General features: G+C 39.1%; 1 protein-coding gene across 4 annotated transcripts in view; it reads right to left on the bottom strand.

The window, feature by feature from the left end:
* CELSR1 (cadherin EGF LAG seven-pass G-type receptor 1) overlaps window positions 1-26,179 on the bottom strand; it is a 116,551-nt gene that overhangs the window by 24,966 nt on the left and 65,406 nt on the right. For all 4 annotated transcript variants that reach the window (XM_069977063.1, XM_069977071.1, XM_069977081.1 and 1 more), the window contains exons 6-16: window positions 8,339-8,496; window positions 8,056-8,219; window positions 6,847-6,972; window positions 5,819-5,985; window positions 5,507-5,692; window positions 4,719-4,832; window positions 4,005-4,179; window positions 2,958-3,099; window positions 2,736-2,856; window positions 1,989-2,172; window positions 1,178-1,279 (exon numbers count right to left, since the gene is read on the bottom strand). In XM_069977063.1, the coding sequence (XP_069833164.1) occupies window positions 1,178-1,279; window positions 1,989-2,172; window positions 2,736-2,856; window positions 2,958-3,099; window positions 4,005-4,179; window positions 4,719-4,832; window positions 5,507-5,692; window positions 5,819-5,985; window positions 6,847-6,972; window positions 8,056-8,219; window positions 8,339-8,496 (1,639 nt within the window). The remainder of the gene's footprint in view (window positions 1-1,177; window positions 1,280-1,988; window positions 2,173-2,735; window positions 2,857-2,957; window positions 3,100-4,004; window positions 4,180-4,718; window positions 4,833-5,506; window positions 5,693-5,818; window positions 5,986-6,846; window positions 6,973-8,055; window positions 8,220-8,338; window positions 8,497-26,179) is intronic.

The following is a 26,179-nucleotide window of genomic DNA, read 5'->3' as shown; positions in this document are numbered from 1 at the left end:
ATGCATTAGGATAGCTTTTTCCTCTTTGAGGACAAATACTACATAATCCCCAGTACTGCTAGAGATGCCCATGGCATTTGGCCTTCTGAATAATATGATAAAATCTGACTTTTTAGGTCTATCATAATACATTCAGGTGGAATAGAAAAGATATATGATCAGGTCAGCTGTATGGATCTGTCGGATGGTGATTTATACCATGCTAATTGGACGGGTCTTTCTGACACAAAGCTGGTGGAATTTATCAAACATCTGTCAAGTCAGTATTTATACCTAGACTTTTATGGTATGGCTGAACGTTTTATATTTCTGCTTACTCTGTGCAGATTTTCCTTAGGGCAGTAATACAATGACAGTCTTTTTATTGCACCTGAACTGACAGCTTTCAGTAAAATCAAACCACATGAGGTACAAACATCCAAATACTCAATCATGGGTATCAATCATCACCATTCTTAGAGGAGTTTATAGAGAGTAAGCATAAAAGTACACAGAAAAAAACAGAACCTTTTACTTCACTTATTGGAGTAATAAAGTATATTGTGTAACAAAGCCCTGTCTGTTGTATCAATGTTACATGTAATACAAAAAGAATTTTCCCAATAATACCATTGTCATGGCACTTCTGAGGATGTGAATTGTCCAAGGTGTGTAGGGTATGACTCAAGAGTGTAAATAACTGTCTAGCATGCACCGTGCATTGTCCTGGCAATGCTTAACTGCAAGTAACATAGGAAACAAATAGAAGTGATTGAAAAGCAACCATCTGTTATTATAAGGCATTATAGTATCTAATACAAATAGAGTTTTCTTTGCACAAATGTCAGGAAAATTGGGTGTCTAAGAGCTCTTGCTTGAAATTATAAGTCCTGTGTGTTGCTGTATGGCTTCTGCACACATGCACTGCGGTCTGTCTTATACCTTAGTTTGACATGCTTTTGGAGATCTGGCAATCAAGACTGTGATCAAGAATTTTGATAATATTCATTAAAAAATAGATTTTTAATGAGTAAACAAACATAGTTCCCTACGCAAAGAATTCCTGAGGAATTCCTGAGGATGTACAACAATATACAAGAAACAAGCCAAAGTGAAAATATGTCCTTTTTGAACTATTCTATTTAAGCTCCAAGTAATGTCTATTGTACTGTACAATTCTGCAAGAAGCTACACTTACCGACAGATCCTTTGGGACAAGGAACAGCAGCTGGTTGACCAAACTTGGTCTGTGGCCACCAGATTCCGGCCTCGAAGGCTTTGGGGCATGCATTATATATCACTACAACAAGGAGAGAAAAGAAATCACACATGGCTCCCCGATGGGTTCTGTCACTGCCACATTTAACCTCTCATATAAATAATGAATTTATCCCGTCTTCAGAAGCACAACAGAATGAGGAAATTGTAGGGAAACAAAAACATGCAATGTATAAGCGTGTGTTAATATTATTATACAGAACCACAATGGTGAAAAGACAACACCATGGCAGACAGACGCTCTTTCAATGCACAATAACATTTAATTTCTTGTCACCCTTTACTGTTCATGAGCCAAGAACAATAAAAGTGTCATAGACACTGCAGCTGTTCACTGCTGACTCATCATGTGCCAAAAAGGGTTTAAAATAACAAAACCATAAGTCGCCTGTAGTGATGTAGTAAGAATGCTGGTCATGGAAACACATATGGTTTCCGCTCTCTTGTGAGATTACTGTAAAGGAATATATATATACATATAATCCCTATGGAAAACTTCTTTATGAATAATAAACAACAACCACTACTAATGAGGTGTTAACAATTATATGTCTATAAGGTATAAAGTAACTCAACATTATGCATTCAATATAAGGAAAAGCTTGGCCTGGCCTTGTGATGTTCTGCAAGGTATAACAGGACTTATTAAAGAGGGCAAACTCATATTTTGTTGCATTGCAGAATGTGCAACCAATGCTGGTGTATACAGAGTCTTTATTTCACATCAATACCTTCACAGCCATCATTGGTGACCTCAGCAAAGGGATTGTCACAGCGGTTACACTGGCGTCCGATGACACCAGGTTTGCATGGGCACTGGCCAGTCTCCATGTCACAACCACGTTCATATGCTCCAGAAGGAAAGCAGTCACATGGGTAACACGTGTCACTGTCTTGTGGCCTGTAATAATTTTCCTGCAAAGAGAAGGCAAGGGGGTACATTTACTAAGAAGTTAAGAAGTTAAATGTGTGTAACTATTGTAATGGGGATTGACATATATTTTTTTCAATATCTTGTGACTGATTTATTAAAATGTAGCACTGCCATAGTGAATGTATCTAGGTAAAATGTGGCAAAAAAGCAAAAATTGTGCAAATAAATCCACAAACTTTTGGGTGAATACTCAAAACAGATGACAAAAAAAGCTGAATTTAAAAAATATTTGCCCGTCAAATACGGATTCATAAATAGAACTTAGACCAAAAATAGATGAAAAAAAAATTGAATTATTTACATAAAAATAGGCACAAAACCCTCGATCAATTACCCCCAAAGAGTCTAACTGAAAAGACATTTCTTTTTTCTGGTCTTTTTCTTGTGATTCCATAGTTTCCACAACATAGTGTGGAAACCTGCCCAAATAATAACATTTTGGGTCTCTAACTGAGGACTCTTGTTTAATATCTACATACACATGAAGGTGTACTGTAACATTGATTTAGTATGATTCTGGAAGAAATTATAAACACATCCTCACCTTACACCGGCATTCTCCATTTGTCTTATTACAATCGGGATGGAATCCTTTACTGACATCACAGTTACAGGGTCCACAGATAGGATTACCCCACCAGCCTCTAGGACATGGCAAATCAACTCTAAATAGGAGATAAAGCACCATGTGTAATGAGACAACTGCTCAGTTTGCAGTCAGAAAACCTGACAGGATTAAGACAGATAGATGTAACTGTTCCCTTACTTGTTCTCACAGTATTGGCCATAGTAGCCTGTCCCACATTCACACGTGTATCCATGAGAAGAGCTTGGCTTTCGAGCACAAGTAGAGACATGCTCACAGGGGTTCAAGCTGCACACATGTTCACAGTCTCTCCCGAAAAACCCTAAAGGGAAGTAGAGGAATCAGTTACATGTGCCATATATGCTTTATGAAAATCAAATCACTGGTCTGAAAATAAAACAATCGGAAAATAAAGGCTGTGTTTCTTCTAAAGCCTGATAAGTGAACACCATACCGTGCATACGAGTTCACTACTTTACAATGTATAATCTGTACCCAATGCAGATATTTCATCAGTTACCACTATCTGCAGCAGAGTTGTATAGATACATCTTATACTCCTTTTATGCCTGTGGGATAGTCAATATGAAAAATTATCCATTTTATGTTGCTTTTAATAAAGACGGTTGAGCCTTAGGTTTGCCTGTGCACCCGCCTGAGCTCTATCACACTCACCACTGTGACAGATGGAGTGCTGAAAAAGCTGAAATGACTGAACCATGTTGCTACATATACATATGTAAAGGGAGCCTGATACTGTCTTCTGTGCAAAATAAAGATGTGTAGGATTTCTCCATTTGTGAGTGCAGAATTTTTTTTCTTGGGCCAATTGAGTTTAACTGTAATCTCTCTAGAATCTCGAAATTATGTAATTCTGTTCTCTAAATCCTTTACAAACGTTTAGTACGTTTAATAGGATAGGCGACATAAGGTTGGTGGCAGAACTTCAAGAGATAGTCACATAAAGACAAACCTGTTAGGACATATAGAGAAAGCGGGGCATCCATGCATTACATGCACAACTGCTGCATGTGCAATGTAACACCAGAGGTGGCTTTCTCACACTAGTCAGCTGATCGCTGCACTGGCTCTAAAAAGAACACAATTTTTCCCAAAGCTACAAAATATACTATTGGCCTTTTGCAAAAATGTTTTTGTTTTTTCCTTCAAATATATTTCACTTTTTTGCTATGTTTTACAACAAAAGGAAAATATGTCGAATCTTACCTGGCTCACAGTTACATGTAAAACTATCCCACTCATCAGTGCAGTCACTGTTATATGGGCATGGATTGGCATCACAAGGATTGTCCACTTCACAGCCACTTTCCACACCGATGACCTCAGCTTTGTTCATGTTAAGGGTTGCTATATTTGTGGATGTTTCTCCCATCCTTACTCCCTAAAGGATATTGAAGCAAAATTACCATTGTATGACTACAGTTTCACTTGATGCAATGCTTAAAAAAAAAAAAGTTAATTTATGTTATTGTATTATCTGAGGAAGAAATACCCAAAGCTAATAATAGTTCACTCGGGTGATCTAAAAAAAAAACCAAATAAAATAAATGTAAAATTAATGTAAGACAAAAATTATACTGAGGGTGATAACACCACTAGGCTGGGTCCACTCTATGTATTTGCTGTCCATTTAAAGGATCAGTTTAATGAAAAAAAAAAAACTATGAAAAAAAAAATGGTTGGATGTGTGCATTCGTTTTGATCCTTTTTTATTGACTGCCATTATGAAAAAAAGCATTTTTCTGCGTACACAAAAACACAGTTGACCAAGTTTTTGCGTAAATAAAAATATTAATATTATAAATAGACAGCAAAAGTGCAGTGTGAACCCAGCATTAATAACCCAGGAAAAACTTTGCTGTTTTGTAAAGAAGCACAATTATTGTATACAACTATAAGTATAACTTAATTATAGGTTACCTTCATGCAGCCAATAAACCCCTGGGTCACATAACCGTTTGGATCAGACAAACCACCAACAAAGATGGCTTTCAGCTTTAGGCCCGGCAGATTATTGCCAATTTCCACAGAGTTCTGTCGATACATAAAGGAAAATGGTGTGAGCAAAGGAATGTCATCAGAAAATATGCTATTGTTTAGTTTTAAGAATTTTGGCAGCTCAGGTAAAATGGCAGCTCAGCCCCATAACAATATACAAAAAGATAAAAAAAATACAGTCAGAAAATAGATAAATAGAAAAAAGAATGTGTTTTAGTATCTGGTTCTAACCAGTAAAAGAACATCCAGGTGATACATTCCCTTTAAGCTGAGAGTTTATGTTTATAAGCAAGAGGTGCCAGAAAGTGATCTGTACAAAAATACAGCAAAAGGTGACTCCACTTGATAGAAGAGATATACAGTATATTAAGCTCACAGCTCAGCCTCCTCATAGCATGCTTATAAATGTGTCCTATGCAACAAAAAAACTAAAAGGGCCTGGAGATGTTCATTGTGCCACTGTCCATAAAACATTATGTAAAATAGCTCATGCAAGATGGCAGCCCCATAATGATGTAATAAAATTAAATCAGAAACAGAATTGAAAAAAAGCATGTTACAGTATCTGTAATCAGTAAAAAAAAAAAAAAAAAATCTGGCGATACATTCTCTTTAAATTTCAGTAGCTTGTAGTAGTTATTAAGACTAGATGTACAGAAAAAATTCACGCATAAGAGAATAAAGAGTTAATCACTATGATTAGGTTTTACCTGATAAACTCCATAGTCCAGATACATCATGGCTAAATACTTGATGTCCTTGCCATCCTTAGAACTCTTCAGTTCGATGAGTAGGTGATGCCATTCACCATCGCTGACCCTCATCTGCAGGATTTTCATACCAGCTACACGGGTAAAGCCACTGTATACTTCAAAGTCCAGGTAACTGTTCAATATCTGTTTGGAAAATATAGTGTTACTGCTTGATAATGCAGATCTCTTACTATGTAGCATTTCTTGTGTTGTTACAGATGTACTGCTATGCTTTGCTCTATTCTTACATGGAAATATCTGGGTACTTACCTGGATGTTAATCTTTGTGGAAGAACCAGCATTAGCCTGCATCAATATGCCACTAGCTTGCCGAGTTCTAAACATCATTCCAATGAACCATGGCACAGACACTGTAACATCCAACTCAGGCCACATAACAATTCCATCTCCTTGGAACCGTTGTGGAAATGGCATTACTGAAAATACATTATTTAAATAAATAAATTAAAAGATGAACAAAACAGTGAAAACATAAAACTGAAATGGATGTTAATCCACAATAGTGGAAATAATTGCTCGGGTACTCTCAAAGTCACATTGCCTTAATAAAATTACAGTACAGGACTTTGTGATATCACTTCATTAAAATAAATGTATACTTTTTGAGTGGCAGCAGTAAGGGGCAACACAAGCCCTTCTGCTGCCACCAACATTCCTGCTGGGAACTGCAGGGTTGTCCAAGCCCTGCAATCCCCAGTCCCCTGCTTTCATGAACCACTACTGCAAAATGCAGGTTTCCGTCTAACCACAACTCCCCCCCCAATACTGTATATTATTAGAACTGGGTGGTACCCTGCTCTGTATAGCACTGTATGAAAGCGCTTGATCAGTGCAAGGGACTGGGACCTGCAGGGCTCGGACAACCCTGCAGTTCCCAACACAAATGTTGGTGGCAGCAGAAGGGCTCGTGTTGCCCCTCAAAGAAAAAAAGATACATTTATTTTAATGAAGTTACCTTACAGAGTACTATAAGTTTATTAAATCAATGTATTAGCAAATTAAAAAAAAAATACGTCTCCAGAGTACCCCTTTAATGTCAAAGAGATATCATTTTTACATTCTTTAGCAGTAAAATGATTTGAAGCTTTTTTAGACTAAGTTTATACTGTAATTGAGCGATACGATTTATTAAAAATTGAATATGCAAATATGCAAAATTAAAAACCAAGCAAATAGTGTATAAAACAGAAATTTAGAAGTTGTCCAAAACTTACTAGAGCCAACATATTGCTTATTAATATACAAAAAACAGTAGTACTTAGAACAGAGGCACGCACCTTGCTCACAGTTTTTCCCTCCATAATGCAAAGGACAGTCGCAGAAGTGTGTGTTCCACCTATTAACACAGGTCCCGTGGTTCTGACATACATTGGTACCACAAAAGTTTTGCTTTGCAGAACAGCCTTTGAATAAAATAAAAAGCCACATTAATACACTACAGCCTGCATGAACATGACAAGGAGAATATTTTTCTCTGATTCCAAGAATAAAGTTGTTTTTTTTATATATATATCCCTGATGAAAAAATAGAGATTAAAATGCTGTCATTTTGCTTGCGTGCTCAGGATACCCTTTCAAAACTCTGGCAGCATCATAGTCCACTCCTAAAACAAGCTGTGTTCGGAACTGCCGGAAGCGTAATGCAAGCATAATGGATTTACAATGCAAGGCTATGGTGCTTTTAGCAGTTCTGTACACTACTAATTTTAGGCTTCACCACTGACACTGACCCCCAGTATGCCTATTCACTCTCCATTATAGTTAAGGGGAAATTTCAAAAACAACCTCTACAATATGCACACATTTTGCCTTTTATGCATGCACTGACACTTAAAGAGGTTGTCCGCAAATCCATAAAATATAGATGATTAATCTACTTAAACCATTCCCACTTTGTTAACTATCACCTTCAGAAGAATATGGATTACGGATGTAATACAGACAAATTTTTTGTAAATTACAGACTAATGCAGACATCATATACGTACTGCATGTACTGCAACCTAAGCCTCTGTTCACTTCAGTAAGAGCTTAGTCTGCAGTGTTCCGGTGCCACCCCAACAAGGTAAATGGAACTAAGTACTTTAAGCTCTCTATGTAATGCAGGTGCCGACACCTGGCTTCCCTGCCGAACAACTACTGATAGCCAATCCTGTGGACAGGCTATTATTTTAGCCGGGAAAGCCCCTTTAATGTGTGTCCTATGAATTGCAAGGGTATGTGCACGCTGATTAACTGCTGTGGAATCCCGCCCGCTTCAGTGTGTCAATGGGATGCCGCACGCACCTCCGTGCTCTGTTCAAAGAATTGACATGTTAATTCTTTGGGCCGAGAGAGGCGGAGAGCGGAGGCGAGTGTGCGGCATCCCATTGCCTCACTGAAGCAGGCCTTTTTGGTCTCTTTTTTACCCTTTTTCGTTTAGCTTCTAAAAATATTTTTTTTAAAAAAACAGGGAAAACAAAAAGTTTTGCATTAAAATGACGTACCTGGTAAAGTGCCATTGTTGGCTATAAAACTAGCCATGTCTACTCGTCTACTGTCAATTGTTAGATTACTCATGCAGCCAATGAACTGCCTGTTCCGTACAGGGAAGTCCTCGGGCAAATCCGGAACGCCTCCGAGCAGCAGGGGTCCAGTTAAGTCGAGAGACCTAGAATAACAGGTTATATATTACAATAGGTACTGGCCAGTACTAAACTATTAATGACTATAGTCAATGGATAAGGAAAACAACTCTTTATATTTGACCAACAAAAGGTTTTAACTTACTTCTTGGACCCAGTCTGTGTCCCCTGGGCAGCACATGTGTAGTTTTTGATAGAGTCCCCAAACCTTATAGCTACAGCGGTGTCACAGTCATCTACAGTAACCACAGCCACCTTCTCTCCAGATGGACCATGAGGAATACCCATCCTTCCAATATTGGGCTGAAACAAAACATTCATATTAAGCACACTACAATACATATTGAACCTTCAAATGCATTAATATATTATACATGAAAATGTGCAGAAGAGACAAGTAATGTCTTAGAAAACATCAGTTAAACATTTATTGACCGCAGCAAAAAAATATTTTTTGGCTATTATTGTGCAGGGACTTAAAAAACAGGGATAAAGTGGTGCAAAAATAAAATGTATAGCCCCACAGCTGTTATTCCTAGTCTGCTGAACTTTTAACAAGCATGGGAAAAAGTTTGGACTTTTTTAACTATGAATTTGGTGAGTGATGATTTTTTTATTTTATGCATGGCCTAGATGTGACCCAAGCATGTCTAAGTATACTTTGATTGACTTTTCTAAAACACCCTCAAGGTGTTCCTTAGTTCCTTGCCTTCTAAAGCTGATGAACTGGGTCTGGACAATGTTTCCAATAGGCAAGTGTTGGCCATTTATACATGGTTTCTTTTAGTACAGTTGTGGGATTTACACAGATATTAACCTCTCTGTAAAGCAAGTTTTACAAGTGGCTTGGTGGTTTGTACATGCTTCTGGTGGCTCAGTAGCCATCTGTATGTCACACTTTATTAGCTGGCCAGTGACAGCAAGCTTTATAGATGTGACAAATAACACTATTACTGTCCATTAAAGCATCCCCACCTACAATTATGTCATTAATAACCATCATACAAGCAGTTTTACATTTACTCTCAGCTATAAATGTTACAGAACAGGCTATTAAAACTTTTCAGCTACAAGTCTTAGTAAAAGTACAATGTATACATGTCATATTATATAACCAAATGTTCCATTTGTTCCATTGTTCAAATGTAAATTTACGTAGGTTTTTATAATACATTTTCTGCATTCCATTCATACAATAAAGATGGAAGTTTTAGACAATAGATATTATTCAGGTATCAAGAAATCATTCAAGGGATTTAACCCTGGAATACAGGTTCCTTCAAAACTACCACTCGGTCTGCAGGGCTCTAGTAACACTACCTACAAATGATTCTTTACTGCACTATTATGTTTCAAGGATCACCTACTACCAACAAGTACAATATCAGCTGTAGAAGATGCTTATCCATTCCTTTTTCTACACTGCAAATAAAAGTTTGTAATTTCAACTACTAATAAGCAGACACATGTAGGCCATGTCCCTACAATGTCTTTTTACCATTTTCCAGCAGTTTTTTGGACGGCCGCTATTTTGGCATCAGGATGCTGTTGTTTCATGCTTATGATGTTAATTGCATAAAGGGACGCATTTTGGCAACAAAACGGTGTCTGTTCCAAAAAATGTCTGTGAAACCACCAAAAAAAAACATTGTGGAAACAATGGCCTTCGTGTGAATATTATTATCGTTTTTATTAGAGATCCCCCTTTATTGCTTATTACCGACTGTACACCTACAATATTTACCTTATGGAATTAGGTGTGTGCAGCCCCTGCTGACAAATACTACAAGATACCCAACACATTCAGGTAAAAAGGAGAAAAAAAACTGATACAGACAGTAATTTCACAAACAATAATGTGAAATGTAATTAACTCCAATAAAAAAAAATATATATAAATAAACAACAAAAAACAAAACACAGTCATGGAAGTGGATTGATGCCAATGAGTGTTTAAGCAGTGCCTTGATAAGACAAGTAACAGTACTGATCAGATCAATGAAAGCTACAGGGAACAATGATCTCCTTTATATGGATGCCTAGAAGGAACAGGGCCTCTCTAATTGTCACGCTCTGTAGTTTCTCTGCAACCCCTACCTGTATTTCAGGTAATACAGAGCAAAGCGCTCAGGTAATTGTTGTCTCCTTCTGTTCAGGGAGACTTGGCGTTCTTGTATAAAAGGTGTAAAATGATCTGCTTAAAGACTAGCTATTAGTTCTCCAGACCTGCTTGTTTTAGTAAATGACTATATTCCTCATTAAATGACAATACTGCAGCATAATTTCTCATCTCTCTGCATTGTGTCCCCCCTTTATTATTCCTCCCCTTGTTACAATGGGTGTGTCAGTCATTGTCACCACTGATTGGACAGTGTCAGTGTGCGCAGGGACACGCCCTCAACTGGTAAACACCTAGCTGTCCATTTACACAGAGAAAAACTCCAATGATTGATTTCAGAAGTGTGATCTGTCCAAAGAATTGCAGAGTGCACTGACACACTGATATTTATGACTACTTGCGGCCTGGTCTCCGCCCAGATCACTAGCTCTCTCTCCTCTTCCGGGAATAACACTTACCAATGTAGACACCGCAGATATGTTACAGGAACTGTGTCGGAGCTCTATTTGGTGCAGCTGGGAGCTATATTAGCACAATGCTGCTCATTGGTTCCCTTTAAATCAGATTGAGCAAACATACAGAAAGATGACTGACTGTATCATTTACAGAACAAGGAACAAGTTTCTATCCAGACCAACTCCACTACACTGCTGGACAATTTTGCAAACTGTATCTAGTTAGATGTCCCGGAGCTTCACTTTTAACATCTGATATGTTTTATGTTCTTCTGTGAATACAATATGGGTCTATGAGATTTGCAGATCACTGCATTGTGTTTTTATACACATTTGCATAGTATCCTATCTTTTTTGGACCTGTAGAAGTGGCCTAATCATATCAGATTATTAGTTCTGGTCTATGGGTTATTTTTTTTCCATATTAATAGGATGTAAAATGCGCACAGTTCAACCAGGCAAATGGAAACAGTCATGTTTTACAATAGGTTGGCAGGTCATTTGGACATACGTGCTATGGTTAAACGGTTTTTCTTCATATCAGACGTTATTATCAGCACACTGAAAACAGATCTACAATTGGTCTTTCACTGTCTTTTACATGAATACCCCAGTTTGTGGGATATTCATGTAACCAATTTTAGTGTATTATAAAGGGGTTATCCAGCAGGAAAAAAAAATTCTTTCAAATTAACTGGGGTCTGAAAGTTATATACATTTGTAAATTACTTCTATTTAAAATATCAAGTTTTCCAATACTTATCAGCTGCTGTATGTCCTGCAGGGAGTGGTGTATTCTTTCCAGTCTGGCACAGTGTTCCCTGCTGCCAACTCTGTCCATGACAGGAACTGTCCAGAGCAGTAGCAAATTCCCATAAAAAAAAACAAACCTCTCCTGCTTTGGACAGTTCCCGTCACAGACAGAGGTGGCAGCAGAGGTTACTGTGTTAGGGTGGGTTCAGACTACAGAATTTGCGCGGATAAATTCCGCCGAATTCCGTCGCTAGAATGCACTCACGGTCGCACGCCTTTCCGCCGGCTCCATAGCCGGCTGATTCCGCTATCCGCCAAAAGAACTGACACGGACACGGCCGTGAGCGCGTACAGGCAACGGAATCCGCCGGATTTTATCCGCGCGAATTCCCTAGTCTGAACCCACCCTCAGACTGAAAAGAATACACCACTTCCTGCAGGACATACAGCAACTGATAAGTACTGGAATATTAACTAAACTAAACTTTACTAACTAAACTAACTAAAATGTGCCCAGAATACAATGAGAAAACCTGCAAATCAGTAAACTGTAAGACTGGGTTCACACAGTGTAAAATGAAAAAGAAAAAAGGCCATAAAACAGGTATAAAAAGTGTCTTTTTTAAAATAAAATAACGTGTTCTGTTAAAGTTTATGGAAAAACGGACACACACAGTCTAAAAACAGCTGTAATTCAAACACTTTTTTTTTTACAGTGTGTGAAGGGCATATTGTCAATATAATCTAAAGTATAGGGGAAATGCTCTTGAAGCAAAACAACAGTTTTTTCCAAATTTATTTATTAGCTTTTTTTTCCCTGAAAATTTCATGAAAACGTTGTAGTCACAATAGAAGAGGAAAAGAAGACCTGGAGATTAGGCATGTAAGACATAGAAGTGTGGAGATACAAACTGTCTCCAGAGTTAAGACAATCTGCTCATTAGTTCTCCAATCATCCCTGGAGGATCATTTCATTAACCTGCTGGCCTTGGCCCAACTAGCCAGTAGATAACACGATGGAAACTCATTTCCCAGGCATCCCCTTCCTGCTCGAATGCTCACAAGTCCTTATAACCTTTTAGTACATTTCTTGATGTAAAAGGGCAATAAACATCTAGCATTAGGGTATAAACACACACACCGTATACGCAGCGTATTTACTGCTGCAATACGCAGCAAATACGCAGCAGATTAGATCTAAATAACTTAACACAGCATCAAATCTGCACCATCAAATCTGCTGCAGATCTGCTGCGTATTTGCTGCGTATACGGTGTGTGTGTTTGTACCCTGAGGGTATAAACCCACACACCGTATAAGCAGCGTATTTACTGCTACGATACGCAGCAAATACGCAGCAAATACGCAGCAAATACGCAGCAGATTAGATCTAAATAACTTAACACAGCATCAAATCTGCACCATCAAATCTGCTGCGTATTTGCTGCGTATTTGCTGCGTATACGGTGTGTGTGTTTGTACCCTAAGGGTACGAACCCACTTGACGTATTTGCTGCGTGAATCAGTCTTAAAAATAAGCAGGCAAAACGCAGGTTGGCTTTATACAATTGTTCTGCGTTAAAATACGCAATTGCGTATTTTTGAAGCGTGAAGCTACATGCGTTTTTCGCACAGGTTGTAAACAACTGATGCGTTGCTAACAACAAGCTTCACGCTTCAAAAAGACGCAATTGCGTTTTTTAACGCAGAACAATCGTATAAAGCCAACCTGCGTTTTGCCTGCTTATTTTTAAGACTGATTCACGCAGCAAATACGTCAAGTGGGTTTGTACCCTTAGGACATATTCTACAGTGGCACTTGAATTAATTTTGGGATCACCCCCCAAATTCACAATTTTGTCAGAGGCATAGTATTTGGGGTTACTGGGTATTAGTTACAGTTGTGAAAACAAGTGGAACAGCAGAGGCACAGTATTTGTGGCAGCAGAAGGAAGATTATCGCACATAAAATAGCTATATTGTTCAAATTTAAATGATAATTGTAGTCTCCTGTAAATGCAGGCAGCCATCGTGAAATCGTTTATGTGTCGTTGATCGCATCTTTTGAGCTAATCCTAAAATAATCACTGTAATTCCACATTTGTTCACTAATAGTTCAGTGTAATTCCACAACTTTCGTTCATGGGCAGCAAACTCTGCTGTTGTTGGTAGAAGTCATTGTGGTTGTCTGGGCTAGTTAAAGAAAATGAAAGTGAAAGACCTTCTTTGATGTTGCCTATGGGCGCTCCAGGTGTAGGGATGACTGCTACCTTTGGAAACCCTATAACTATGTCACTGTCACCCTTACTCAAAAACACTAGAACCTATCCTTAGGGTACAAACACACACAGCAGATACGCAGCAGATACGCAGCAGATACCCAGCAGATTTGATACTGTGTTTAGTTATTTAGATCTAATCTGCTGCGTATCGCAGCAGTAAATACGCTGCATATATGCCGTGTGTGTTTGTACCCTTAAAATACAATACAAAGAGCTAGACTTTTTAGTACACACGTATTCTATGGTGTTTTATACGTGTTATCAGAATGTGTTGAACAGTTATAACCATGTAGTATGACAGATTCATGGAACTAACACTTATACAAAGCAATCTGTTGGAATAAATACTAATCTGTACATGTTTAACTAGATGCCACAATTGTAGACTCATTTTAGACTATAAATATAAATGTATCCACCATATACATGATACTGCTGTTAATACATGATTATGGGGGTGCCGTGTCCCCCTCCTTCTGTTACCATTCCTATATATTTTTATGCACTTGGTACAAAAAATTATGTTGTACTGTCTTTGTGTCACTGTCTTCTAGCAACAGCCATAAAGTTGCTGGAAAAGCATTAATTTAAATCATGTTTAATAAGAAGGTGCGAAGTGTTTGGCTACGTTCACACAGAGTAAAAGGAGCGGATTACGCAAGGAAATATTTCCGCCTGAAATCAACTGACGCTGAATTCCGAGCAGAATATAAGCAGAATGCAAGCAGAATCCCTGCGTATTCCGCTAGGAAAGTGTTCAGCTCGTAATCAGCTCTTGACAAATTCAGCGCGGAATACTCGAGGAATCCGCGCTGAATCCGCATGCATTCAGCGCTGAAATTCAGCGAGTATTTGGTGAGTAAACTAGACTATACCAGAACATATACTAGAATCCTCCTCCCCCCCCCTTTTCCCCATTTCCGCGCTGATTCAGCGAGTAATTTCCGCTTGTATTACGCTTGTATTCCGCGCTGAATACGCTTGTATTCCGCGCTGAAACAGAAAATCAGAGCCCCATTGATTTGTATAGGCTTCCGCTAGCGGAAGAATGAACATGTTCATTCTTCTGGCGGAAAGCGGATTAGTTCAGTGCGGAAATTCCACTGTGTGAACTGCAGAGCAGAATTTCCATTCAACACAATGGAAATTAGCTCTGCACCTATTTTAACGGCTGAAATTTCAGCGCTGATTCAGCGCAGAAATTCAGCTGCTTTTGCTCAGTGGGAACGAGCCCTTTCATCTTCAGGAAAAAAGTGAAAACTGACACTAAGAGATGCTAATCCAAAAGAACATTACTGGTATGTAATCTACCTGAAGGCATGACCAGCAAATCATGTGAATACTACAGAGAGAAAAACAAGTGAATGTGGTCTCCCTTCTCCTAAACACCACACTTTTTGCTGTACCAGCAGTAAATAATATAACCTGACTAATTTGTCAAACTGGAATGAGTAAAGTGACTTACCAGAGAAGTATTCAATATGACTAATGTGCATGTCAATAAGAAGATAGTGGCAGGTGATGTCTTTGGGTTGCTTCCCTACAATGTCTTATAAACAATTGTGATTGGCAGAAAACTCAAATCTCAGTGAGTGCGAGTTGCAGCAATAAGTAGCTTCTATGTGTATTGAATTACCCCCTTGGAGCACTCATCTGGCTTAGCTATGTTTCAGCTTGCTGAGCAGCCAAAGGTCTAGGACATACATGTAGGAACCCCAACCTCAAACACTGAGACACAGATCATTTCACTGGAATGCTTCCAAATCGAAGTAAATTCATTAGGAAAACATGCACATATGATAGAGCAAAGACCTGCTGATAGGTGATTCAGCTCATCGCTTTCCAAGTTATGTACTAGCTACAAACTATATATATATATATATATATATATATATATATATATATATAAAATGTACCTCAGCATATCCACATTGTATCAAACAGATTGTGCGGCTTTATCTAGAAAAGCCCAGAATCCATAAGAGCAAGGCATCATTAGTCCTAATGTATAGACAGTATGGAGACATACGCATGCAAACCGGTTTCTGGGAGTTTAGACCTGTTCTCTGGACAGTAGGATTTGGCTTAAATTGATCTCTGAGCATAGATTGTATCTGCATGACAGCTACAGTACATGTGAAGGCCAAGGCACATTCACAAACAACCCTACTGCTTGGAGAAATGTTTACATCTGGGTTCACAACATGTTTCAACAGTATATCAGCCGTTTGTCGGCGGCCTGTCAAACAGCAATCCTGATTTATATCACAGCATACTGGCAGTAGCCTATTGTGTTTAATGGATCAAACAAATTCAACTAGTGACTATGTGCAGTCCACTTTCTGCAGATATACTTTATTTTGCAGAGCTCAATGTATGGTCTGCTGCACTTCTGAGAGCAGCAAAATAAATATATACAAGAAGAAAATGGACTGAATGTAGAAACTAGTAAACCATATTTGGCCACTGTATAAGTTGCCTTGCCTATTTGACATACCGTTGAAAGTGCAATGCAAGCCTAAAGGCAGGTATTTGAGGCCTAGAAGAAACCTTCTGTCCTCTAACAGTAGGTTTCCTGATATGTCTGGCTTCTTAGACAAAACAGCACTGGCTTGAAAAGGGGTTATCCAGCAAAAATCTTTTTCTTTCATATCAACTGGTTTCAGAAAGTTATATAGACTTGTAATTTACTTCTATTTAAAAATCTCAAGTCTTCCCATACTTATCAGCTGATGTATGTTCTGCAGGAAATGTTGTTTTCTTTTCAGTCTGACACAGTGCTCTCTGCTGACTTCTCTGTCCAAGACAGGAACTGTCCAGAGAAGCAGCCATCCCCATAATCCCCATAGAAAACCTCTCCTGCTCTGGACAGTTCTTGACTCGGACAGAGAAGTCAGCAGAGAGCACTGTGTCAGACTGAAAATAAAACAACGTTTTCTGCATGGTATACAGCAGCTGATAAGTATGAGGAGACTTGATATTTTTAAATACAAGTAAATTACAAATCTATCTATCTATCTATATATATATATATATATATATATATATATATATATATATATATATAAAACTTTCTGAAACCAGTTGATTTAAAAAAAAAAAAAAAAAAAGATTTTCGCTGGATAACTCCTTTAAGTAACATAAAACAAGTTAGAGATGTTGAAGTCTCACTACTCAACTAAATTCAAGATAATTCTCTTCACCAAGACCCGATGATGAACTCTCCCACATTTTTTCCTTTATTTTAACCTAAATGTATAAAAATCCTCTTTAATTTGTCTGAGAAAACGGACTACTTATTTTTCACCAACAGACACCGATCTTTGTGCTAACACTAAGTAACAACAAACAAACAACATTTATACGTTGTATTTACTGGCACAGGCTGTATGCTTTATCCAAAGACTGTTGAATGCCTTGGATTTAATACCAAAAAGTAGAATTTCAAAGACAAATTCATTAAAGGGGTTATATGTCCATTCACTTCAATGAAATGCAGCTGCTAAACCACACCCAAACTGAGAGGACCCTTTTAGGTGTATGGTCACTACCAGAGCATGGGTCATTAGATTAGCAGTGGCTATAGAAGCTGGATTTAGCCAAGACTGCCTGAAAAACAAGACTCCCTAGGGATGTATCCATCTTCTGCAGCCACTGCTAATCAAATGCTGTGCTCCCAGTTTGCTCACGACCAGTCACTATACCACAATTGTATACAACAAAGTAAAGGCTGGTTATAAAACTTTATCTATTATGAGTGCAGAAATCTTTGCATCGCTTGCAATGTGCAGAATAAGACCTATAGAGAGCTGTCATCTGAAGTGTCCCGGGACTGCTGATTTGAGAGAAATGACACTCTTGCACGCCAGAAATTGTTCAGAGGTAATTACCTTCAAAAAGGCAAAAACCAAGACATGTGTTTACCTGCTACATTGGGTTTAATACAGAGTTTTTATGTAGACTACAGAGTGAAGGTTTGCCTCGTTGTTGTTTTAGCTTGTCATGACAACACCAAAGCTTAAAATCCAAAAGGCAAACCCTTAGACAGAGAGAAAAAAATAGAATTACTGGTAATGTATGTGCTGATGTGATTGCCTTTTATTTTGGAAAGGATTGCAATGTAGAGTGAAAAATGTATGGGTATGAGAGGGCCTCTGACCCCGGGAGGACCACCATGGAAATCACCATGAACAGCGACTCCAGGAGACCTGCAATCAAAATGTGTGTGGCTACATAAAAGAACACTTTGTTATACTATACGTGTAGTTCTGTATTTTATTATGATTATTTTTATATTTTATCATTATTCCATATGTAATGTTAGTACAGTGGTACCTCGGTTCTTAAACTACTCGTTTTTCAAACTGCTTGGAACTCAAACTGTATTTTCAAGAAAACTTTGGTTTGGTTCTCAAATTCTGCTTGGTTCTCAAACACTTTTCAGGCAACTAGTCTTGAAGTACTCAGTATCTGAATGTTTTTGTGAGGGTGGATGGTGGGTTGTACCTGGCGAGTTAAGCAGTGGTGAGGCTTCACATCCTGTACAGTACTGTATAAGACTGCTGGAGTGCATATACAGCACAGTAGTAGTACAGTCAGTGCACCACCATCTCCCATCCTGTACTGTATAAGACTTCTGGAGTGCATATACAGCACAGTAGTAGTACAGGCAGTGCACCACCATCTCCCAACCTGTACAGTATTGTATAAGATTGTTGGAGTGCATATACAGTACAGTAGAAGTACGGGCAGTGCACCACCATCTCCCAACCTGTACAGTATTGTATAAGATTGTTGGAGTGCATATACAGTACAGTAGAAGTACAGGCAGTGCACCACCATCTCCCATCCTGTACTGTATAAGACTAATGGAGTACATATACAGAACAGTAGTAGTACAGTCAGTGCACTGCCATCTCCCATCCGTTACAGTGCTGGGATGGGGGGGGGTTACTATACAGTAATGGTTGAGTGAGAAGTTAGTGACTGCTGTACTATAATTGCTGGTTCTGTTGAATGTTTATTGTGTATAATGTCCTGTTCAGTATATAGTGCTGTTCTGTAATGTACTGTAGAAATTAAACTGGGTACTTATCAATGTAATAAGTGGGTACTGTAGGTAATTATTGGTGGGTGCTGGAACCAATCAAACACATCTACATTATTTCCTATGGGAAGACATTACTTGATTCTCAGACTGCCTTCCGGAACCAATTAAGTTTGAGAACCGAGGTACCATTGTATTTAGATATATATGATAAAAACGGAGATTCTCCAGTAGTCAATACCCTTTATTGACTCTCAGTTTTTACATTTCTATCTAATAGCTAACACAGTACAAAGATTTCTTTTCCTTTTAGAGCTCTAGTCCACCATTATTCATGTGATTTCTGACAGCAGAACAACCAAATACATATTAATTCGAAAACTTCAAAAATCTAAAATAATATATAAAATTATTTTGTAATGACATTAGCTTGGTATTTGCATATGCATGTAAGGTTCTTTGAAAGCCCAGTGCCTATGTAAAGTATTCTTGCATAGTATCCATGATAACATGAGAAAGAGACTGCACCATACGAGGATTACAGCTATTTATGGGAAGAAATTGCAAAACTAATCTAAAGTCAAAACAGTAGAAGACGCTGGCTGGAAACTGTATTATAATAATAATAATAATAATAATAATGGTGCCTAGTAAGAAGGGATCAGTAAGAAGAGATGAGAAGGATTTTTATATGAACAGCCATATGCACACGTCTACAGTGCAGTCTGCAATTGAAGACCACACTTTAGAAGTGCATCTGTAGTTGTCCACAATGCACCGACCTATTCATTGGAAAATAGTGATCCGTGATGCAACTGCGGGTCCATAGTAGGACCTATCCATTTAGCAGCATGGACCACAGCCCTGTAACACTTACGGACGTGTAAATGGGGCTATTCAAATGAATGGGTCTGTAGTGCTGTTCCCAATTGCAAACAGAACTATGGACATGTAAATGAGGCCCAGATGTTGCAAATATCACTCAAAGCATATTGGGCAGAGGACTGGGAACAGACAGCCCTGTGGGCCCAGAGGCAAATGATGGTTTTGAATTGTGTTTAGTTATGCCACAGATAAAGTTCTCATGCCTTTTTATCTACAAGTTGGTTTTGTTGGAAAATTATATTTTACTGGTGAAAACATTTATTTATATGTTGGAATGAAAGTCACTGTCATTTTGTCAGGTCTTCGTTAGTTTCTTTGAGTGAAAATTACGTTTATTTACGCCCTTAGGCTATGTTCACACTACGTATGAGTCCAGCCGTAGTTTGTACACAGCCGTACATGTGCGGCTGAAAGTACGGCCGTGGGAAAAATAGACATGCGGCCAGATTGCAAACATACGCCCGTAGTAGAGTTATGCTTCCCTAGCTTGTTTCGAAGCGATCTGAAACAGGTCATTTACTTGGAAATCTTCGCCCAGCCCAATAAAACTCACAGAACCTTTTGGATCTAAAAATCAAGTTCAATTTGGCTGAAATAAGTACTCCGTACAGGACCGCATGGAAATCCACGGCCGTGAGTTGGAACATTTCTGTCCTCAAACAATGGTCTTGTTCATTTTTCACGGCGCTGTATACGATCCGGCCGTAAGCTCATACGTAGTGTGCACTGTGCGGGCGTATATCGTATACTTTCAAGCGAACGCATCAACCTCAAAACTACGTGCGTATATTCGCGGTTCGCACTACGGCCGGACTCATACACAGTGTGAACATAGCCTTATTGTGTATTATTACAGTACAATGAAAAGCCAGCACCACAGCCTAATGCGATGTTCACACAACGATTTTCAACGGCCATTATTTGATACTCGGCAGTTATTTTGAGTACCAAATAATGACTGTTATTTAATATACTTTGGCGGCAGTGAATGCAATGATAGCCATTGGTACATTAAGTTTAGGCTGAATGATGGCCGCATTCAACACCCTTTTGGGTTTGGCCATTTTTAAAGGTCCAATGAATTTAGTTACAAAGACGGTGAAAGGATGACCAAAAAATAAATCGACTTAAAATAATGGCCGCCAATAAGTGTCCTGTACATTAATTTGACAGCCGCCGCAAACAACGACCATTATTCTATGCATTGTGTGAACTAACAGACATTAATTTCTTAGACTTCAATGGAAATCATGGAAGACTGAAAATTATGGCCATTGTTTTGAGTATCAAATACCGAACGTTGTTTCATTAAAAAGACTGTGTGTGAATATGGCCTTGTAGTTTTGTGAATTTGTAGTTAAAGCTTATATGATTCCTGTGCTAATGTTGGAACCCATAGAATTAGTTGGAATATTAAAACAAATGTAGAATCATTTTTTCCTAGAAGGTATTTGGTAATTAAATACAACTATATGGTTATAGTTCATCTGAGGACATCTTGACATTGGTACTATACACAGTGGATAAAAATACTCTATATAATTCATAAGTATGAATATTTTACATCCCCTAAATAAATAAAGTCAATGCAATTATCTAGGATCAGGGGAATGCATGAAAAGAGAGAGGAGCAAAATTATATAAAAAAAAAACAAAACCTGCAAAGAATAATTTCTAATTTTGATTACTATAGAAATCTAGAGCATCTGTCATCATAATACCCTATCTTTCTAATAACTTAACACTATTTAAATTCCTGAATGTTGGCGCACCTGTAGGTTACCACATATGTAGTGCTTTTATGGTGCAATCTGTCTGAGAACTGCTGTGCTGTGTCACTGAATTTTTAATCACTTGGATCAGCATAAAAATTAGTGTTCTTATTGTAATCCTATAGAAGGAGGCTCATGTGTCCTGTGCTATTTGCATGTGTACAAAGAGCAAGGAGCTAACGCACTGTCATTAGTGGTCTCAGGAAGTCACCCCGAGAGAGCCCGCACAGGTCTCCTTTGTAGTGCATATGCCTGGTGCACACAATAACTCAGTAGGCATTTGAGTAGGAAAGTGAATTAAACATCTGAAGCCTCTTAGGATTCAGGTCAATGAATTACGTGCAATTGGTCATCTCATTGTCCACTTTACTGCATCAATGGCTTTGTGTCGGAGGAATTTTCAACATTTTTTTTTTATTCTTAAAACAGATCTTTCGAAAACTCTTATTGTTAATAAACAACATCTTTCATTTACCTATACATAAAAGATTTAAAAAAGATCATAGGACATATTTTTTCCTATATGAAATTTAGAGTTTATGGAGTAAAAAAACATTGTATACAGCCCAGTGACCCTACTGAGACCCCTACTGTGCCTAATAGGATTGTCTTCTAGCCAAAAACTCTGTGATGTAACATATAGGCTAAGGATTTACCATAACAATAGGCCAATACCATGCAATAAAAAAGAAAAACCCTTAAAGGCTATGTTCATACACAGTATTTTTGCTCAATATTTTGGTCCTCATATTGCAACCAAAACCAGGAGTGGATTAAAAACACAGAAAGGCTCTGTCCACACAATGTTGAAATTTAGTGGAGGGCTGTCATTTAATAACAAATAAATGGTGTTATTTAAAAATGTCAGCCGTTGTTATGGAGTAATGGCCATTATTTGTCCTAAAATGACAGCCACATTCTCATATAACGGCCTGCGTTCACACGTCCGCAGCAGAGTTCGTTCGGCGCCACAAAGCTAAACAGGATGGTTCGTTTAAGAGCAGACACTAACTGATGCAGACACCTGAGCACCTGAGAGATCCCAATGACTTCAATGGGGGCCATCTAGTGTCCATTTATTTACTCAGATTTGAACAGACAAAGGCTTGCACGATTTTTTTTGTCAACTCAGATCTTGCAAAATAAATGGGACAATTGTAGTTGCTGTGGCTCAGACAAAGTATGGACAAAAATGGGGTCAGCATAATGTTTGCCCTCCTTATGGCCATGATAACAATCAGACATCTAGTGCAATTACATCCAGTGTGATTTATTAGCACCTTCCAGTGTGTTGCAGCAGCATGGAAACCTTTTGTATATCAATCAGGAGGTAGCTTCATTCATAACACAGACAGAAGTAATGATGTCTGGTGACAGCAGATCCATCTAATGGTGCGTTTACACAGACATTTATCGGACAGATTTTTGAAGCCAAAGCCAGGAATGGATTTGAAAAGAGGAGAAATATCAGTCTTTTCTTTATGGCCTGTTCTCTGTTTAGTCTGTTACTTTGGCTTTAAAAATCTGTCAGATAAATCTCTCTTTGTAAACACACCTTAACAACCCCACTCTACAGCTCCATGTTCAACTATTGTTTCACATGGCTAAGCACTCCTAGGAACAAACCGATGGCTGTAACATCTGCAACACTACTTCCGTCCTGAAAATACCATGCTGTAGTTCTCTCTCCTCACGGCTATTGTAAAACAGAGCACACTTGGAATACTCTCTCATAGGATGATATGAGTTACAATGACCTCATCTTGTGGATAAAGATGCTAAGAGACAAATGGGGTATTTCTTTGAAAAGGCTTTCATGGTTCATGGCTACATTTGTCCCTCAAATTCAATAGGCAGAGATAGTGCCCTGACAACTGGAAAGCGGCGAACAGAAAATGTAAAAGTCATTTCCTCCATTTATGCTGGATAGAAAACTTAACAAGTGAAATTAGGTATTTCTTTGCTTTGGTATTTTTAGGTATAGTAAGAAAGGCATTATTGGGTCTCTTTCAATCTATGCACATATAAAACAGACAGACAAAAATAAAGCTATAAAGTTATCCTACTAAAGCTATTAAAAAAAGTACTTTATCCCTGTGTCTAGCTTTTAAACTTAGGGGCTCTTTACTTTATCATGAGGATAAGCACACTGATGCATTATGTCATAAGAAAGGGGACAACAATCTCTGGGACTCTGACCACCAGGACCCCACAGATCCTAAGAGCAGAAACGCAATTGCTGCACAATTATGTAAGCGCTCTGCACACCTGTACAGGCTACTTTATTCCTTCTCTATAGTGGCCACAGAGGCACATTCCGTTCACTGCAAATTGATTGAGTATCCATTTTCACAATCAGTGGGGGTCTTAAAGGGGTAGTGCGGCGGTAAAGAATTATTGACAGAATAACACACATTACAAAGTTATACAACTTTGTAATGTATGTTATGTCTGTGAATGGCCCCCCCCCACCCGTGTACCCGGAAGTGTGGTGCGCTATACATACCTGTCACGTGCCGACTCGTCTCCGATCTTCAGTCAGTGATGTAGTCTTCGGACGGCCGGGCTGAATCCCTCCGAGCGTCCTGAGTGCCGGCCGCCCTCTTCAGCGTCATCAGATGCTCAGCCGCGATTGGCTGAGCACAGTTTGGCTCAGCCAATCGCAGCTGAGCAGCTAATGACGCGGCCGCGTCATCGGCTGCTCAGCCACGATTGGCTGAGCACAGTTATGCTCAGCCGATCGCGGCTGAGCAGCCGATGACGCTGAAGAGGGCGGCCGGCACTCAGGACGCTCGGAGGGATTCAGCCCGGCCGTCCGAAGACGACATCGCAGACTGAAGATCGGAGACGAGTCGGCACGTGACAGGTATGTATAGCGCACCACAGTTCTGGGTACACGGGTGGGGGTGGTGGGACACGAGGAAGGGGGCCATTCACAGACATAACATACATTACAAAGTTGTATAACTTTGTAATGTGTGTTATTCTGTCAATAATTCTTTACCGCCGCACTACCCCTTTAAGCCCCTATTACACAGGGCGATGACGATGAGCGAACGAGCGCTGTCAGCGCTCGCTTGCTCCTTGTTCCCTGCTTGCTGCTGACGCTATTACACGCGTTGGCAGTGAGCAGGTGAGTGCGGGAGGGGAGCTGCGGGGGGCGGGGTGGGGGTGGGGGCTCTGTGCTGGTAATCGCTAGATCATCCGGGCAGCCTATAGCAGATAGCAGCTGTCTGCTGCCGCCACTCCTATTCCACCAAGCGACGGCAACAGATCGCTGCTATATGAGTCGTTTGCCTTTTAACATGTTGAAAGACAAACGACTGCAACAATCAGCTGTCATTGTTCATGTCGGCTGATCGTTGTGTTCTATAATGGTGCGTTTACACGTAGCGATTATCGTGCGAATTTGCGCGATGATCGAATTCGAACGATAATTGTACGTGTAAACGCAGCAAACGATCAAACGACAAGCGAGAAATCGTTCATTTTGGTCTTTGAACATGTTCTCAAATCGTCGTTGATCGTTCGCAAAAAATTCGCAGACCGTTCCATGTGAACAGTCGTTCGCCGATTTAACATATGTGTGAGATAGGCTTAAGCGATCGCAAAACAAATCTTCCGAACTATATATTACTCTGACATCGTTAATTGTACGATCGGGCTAATTATCGTCTCGTGTAAACGCAGCATTACACAAGACCATTATCAGCCGAATATGGCCAATAATTGTTTTGTGTAGTAGAGCATTTACCCTCGGTGATCAGCTTGTTATCCCCTATACTATAGATAGAGTAAACAAGCTCAGAAGGAAATATCTCTTTAAAGGGGTTATCCAGCCTTAGAAAAACATGGCCACTTTCTTCCAGGGAAAACACGACTCTTGTCCCCAGTTCAGGTGTGTTTTTCAATAAAACTCCATTCACTTCAATGGAACTGAATTTCAAAACCCCACCCAAACCGGATACAAGAGTGGTGCTGTCTCTGGAACAAAAAGGCCTTTTTTTTTCATAACCCCTATAAGTGTCACAGGTGTACAGAAGTTAAACAGATATTTTTTTAACATTTAACAGTTTAATGTTTCTAATAGAAGTGAATTTTCTTTTCTTGTTACCACCAAGGGCCAAAGTACGCAAATACTGAAAAATAAATCAGGAAATCTAGCTCCACAATAGCTACACCTCCTCGAGAGTCATTTTTTTCCTTATGTTCATGTGGAAATAAAGTATCTAAGGTCAAAAAGCCACAACCGCCAGTGAAACTGACTCAACTCTAATTAGAAATATTCAGAATAATTAGTAAAAGCTCATTTTCAAAGGCTATTGTGGTGTAATATAGAGGCACAGTACAAAGACCTGTTACTAGGGGTTGTACTCAGATCACTTGGGACTGCTGCCCACTGACCTGGAGGAAAATGGAACAAGAAAAAATGTCAATTAAACACAGGGGACTGAACATTCCAGAAACATAACCAGCCCTTTCCATATGTACAGGAGTAACACTATATGCAGCCAAAGTCTAGTTAATACGCCAGTGAAACCTGAGCGGCCTATTTACGAGCCCTGGCACACCTTTTGTTCACCTTTCCCGCATCATCCTAGTCCTTTGCTTTCAGCTTATTGTTTAGCATGAAATCAAACGCACAGCCACCATCAACCTCTCTTGTGTGTCAA

Source organism: Dendropsophus ebraccatus, chromosome 1, assembly GCF_027789765.1.
Source record: "Dendropsophus ebraccatus isolate aDenEbr1 chromosome 1, aDenEbr1.pat, whole genome shotgun sequence".
NCBI lineage: Eukaryota > Metazoa > Chordata > Amphibia > Anura > Hylidae > Dendropsophus > Dendropsophus ebraccatus.
The sequence above is the reverse complement of the archived record's forward strand: the minus strand, read 5'-3'. Positions and strand labels throughout refer to the sequence as shown.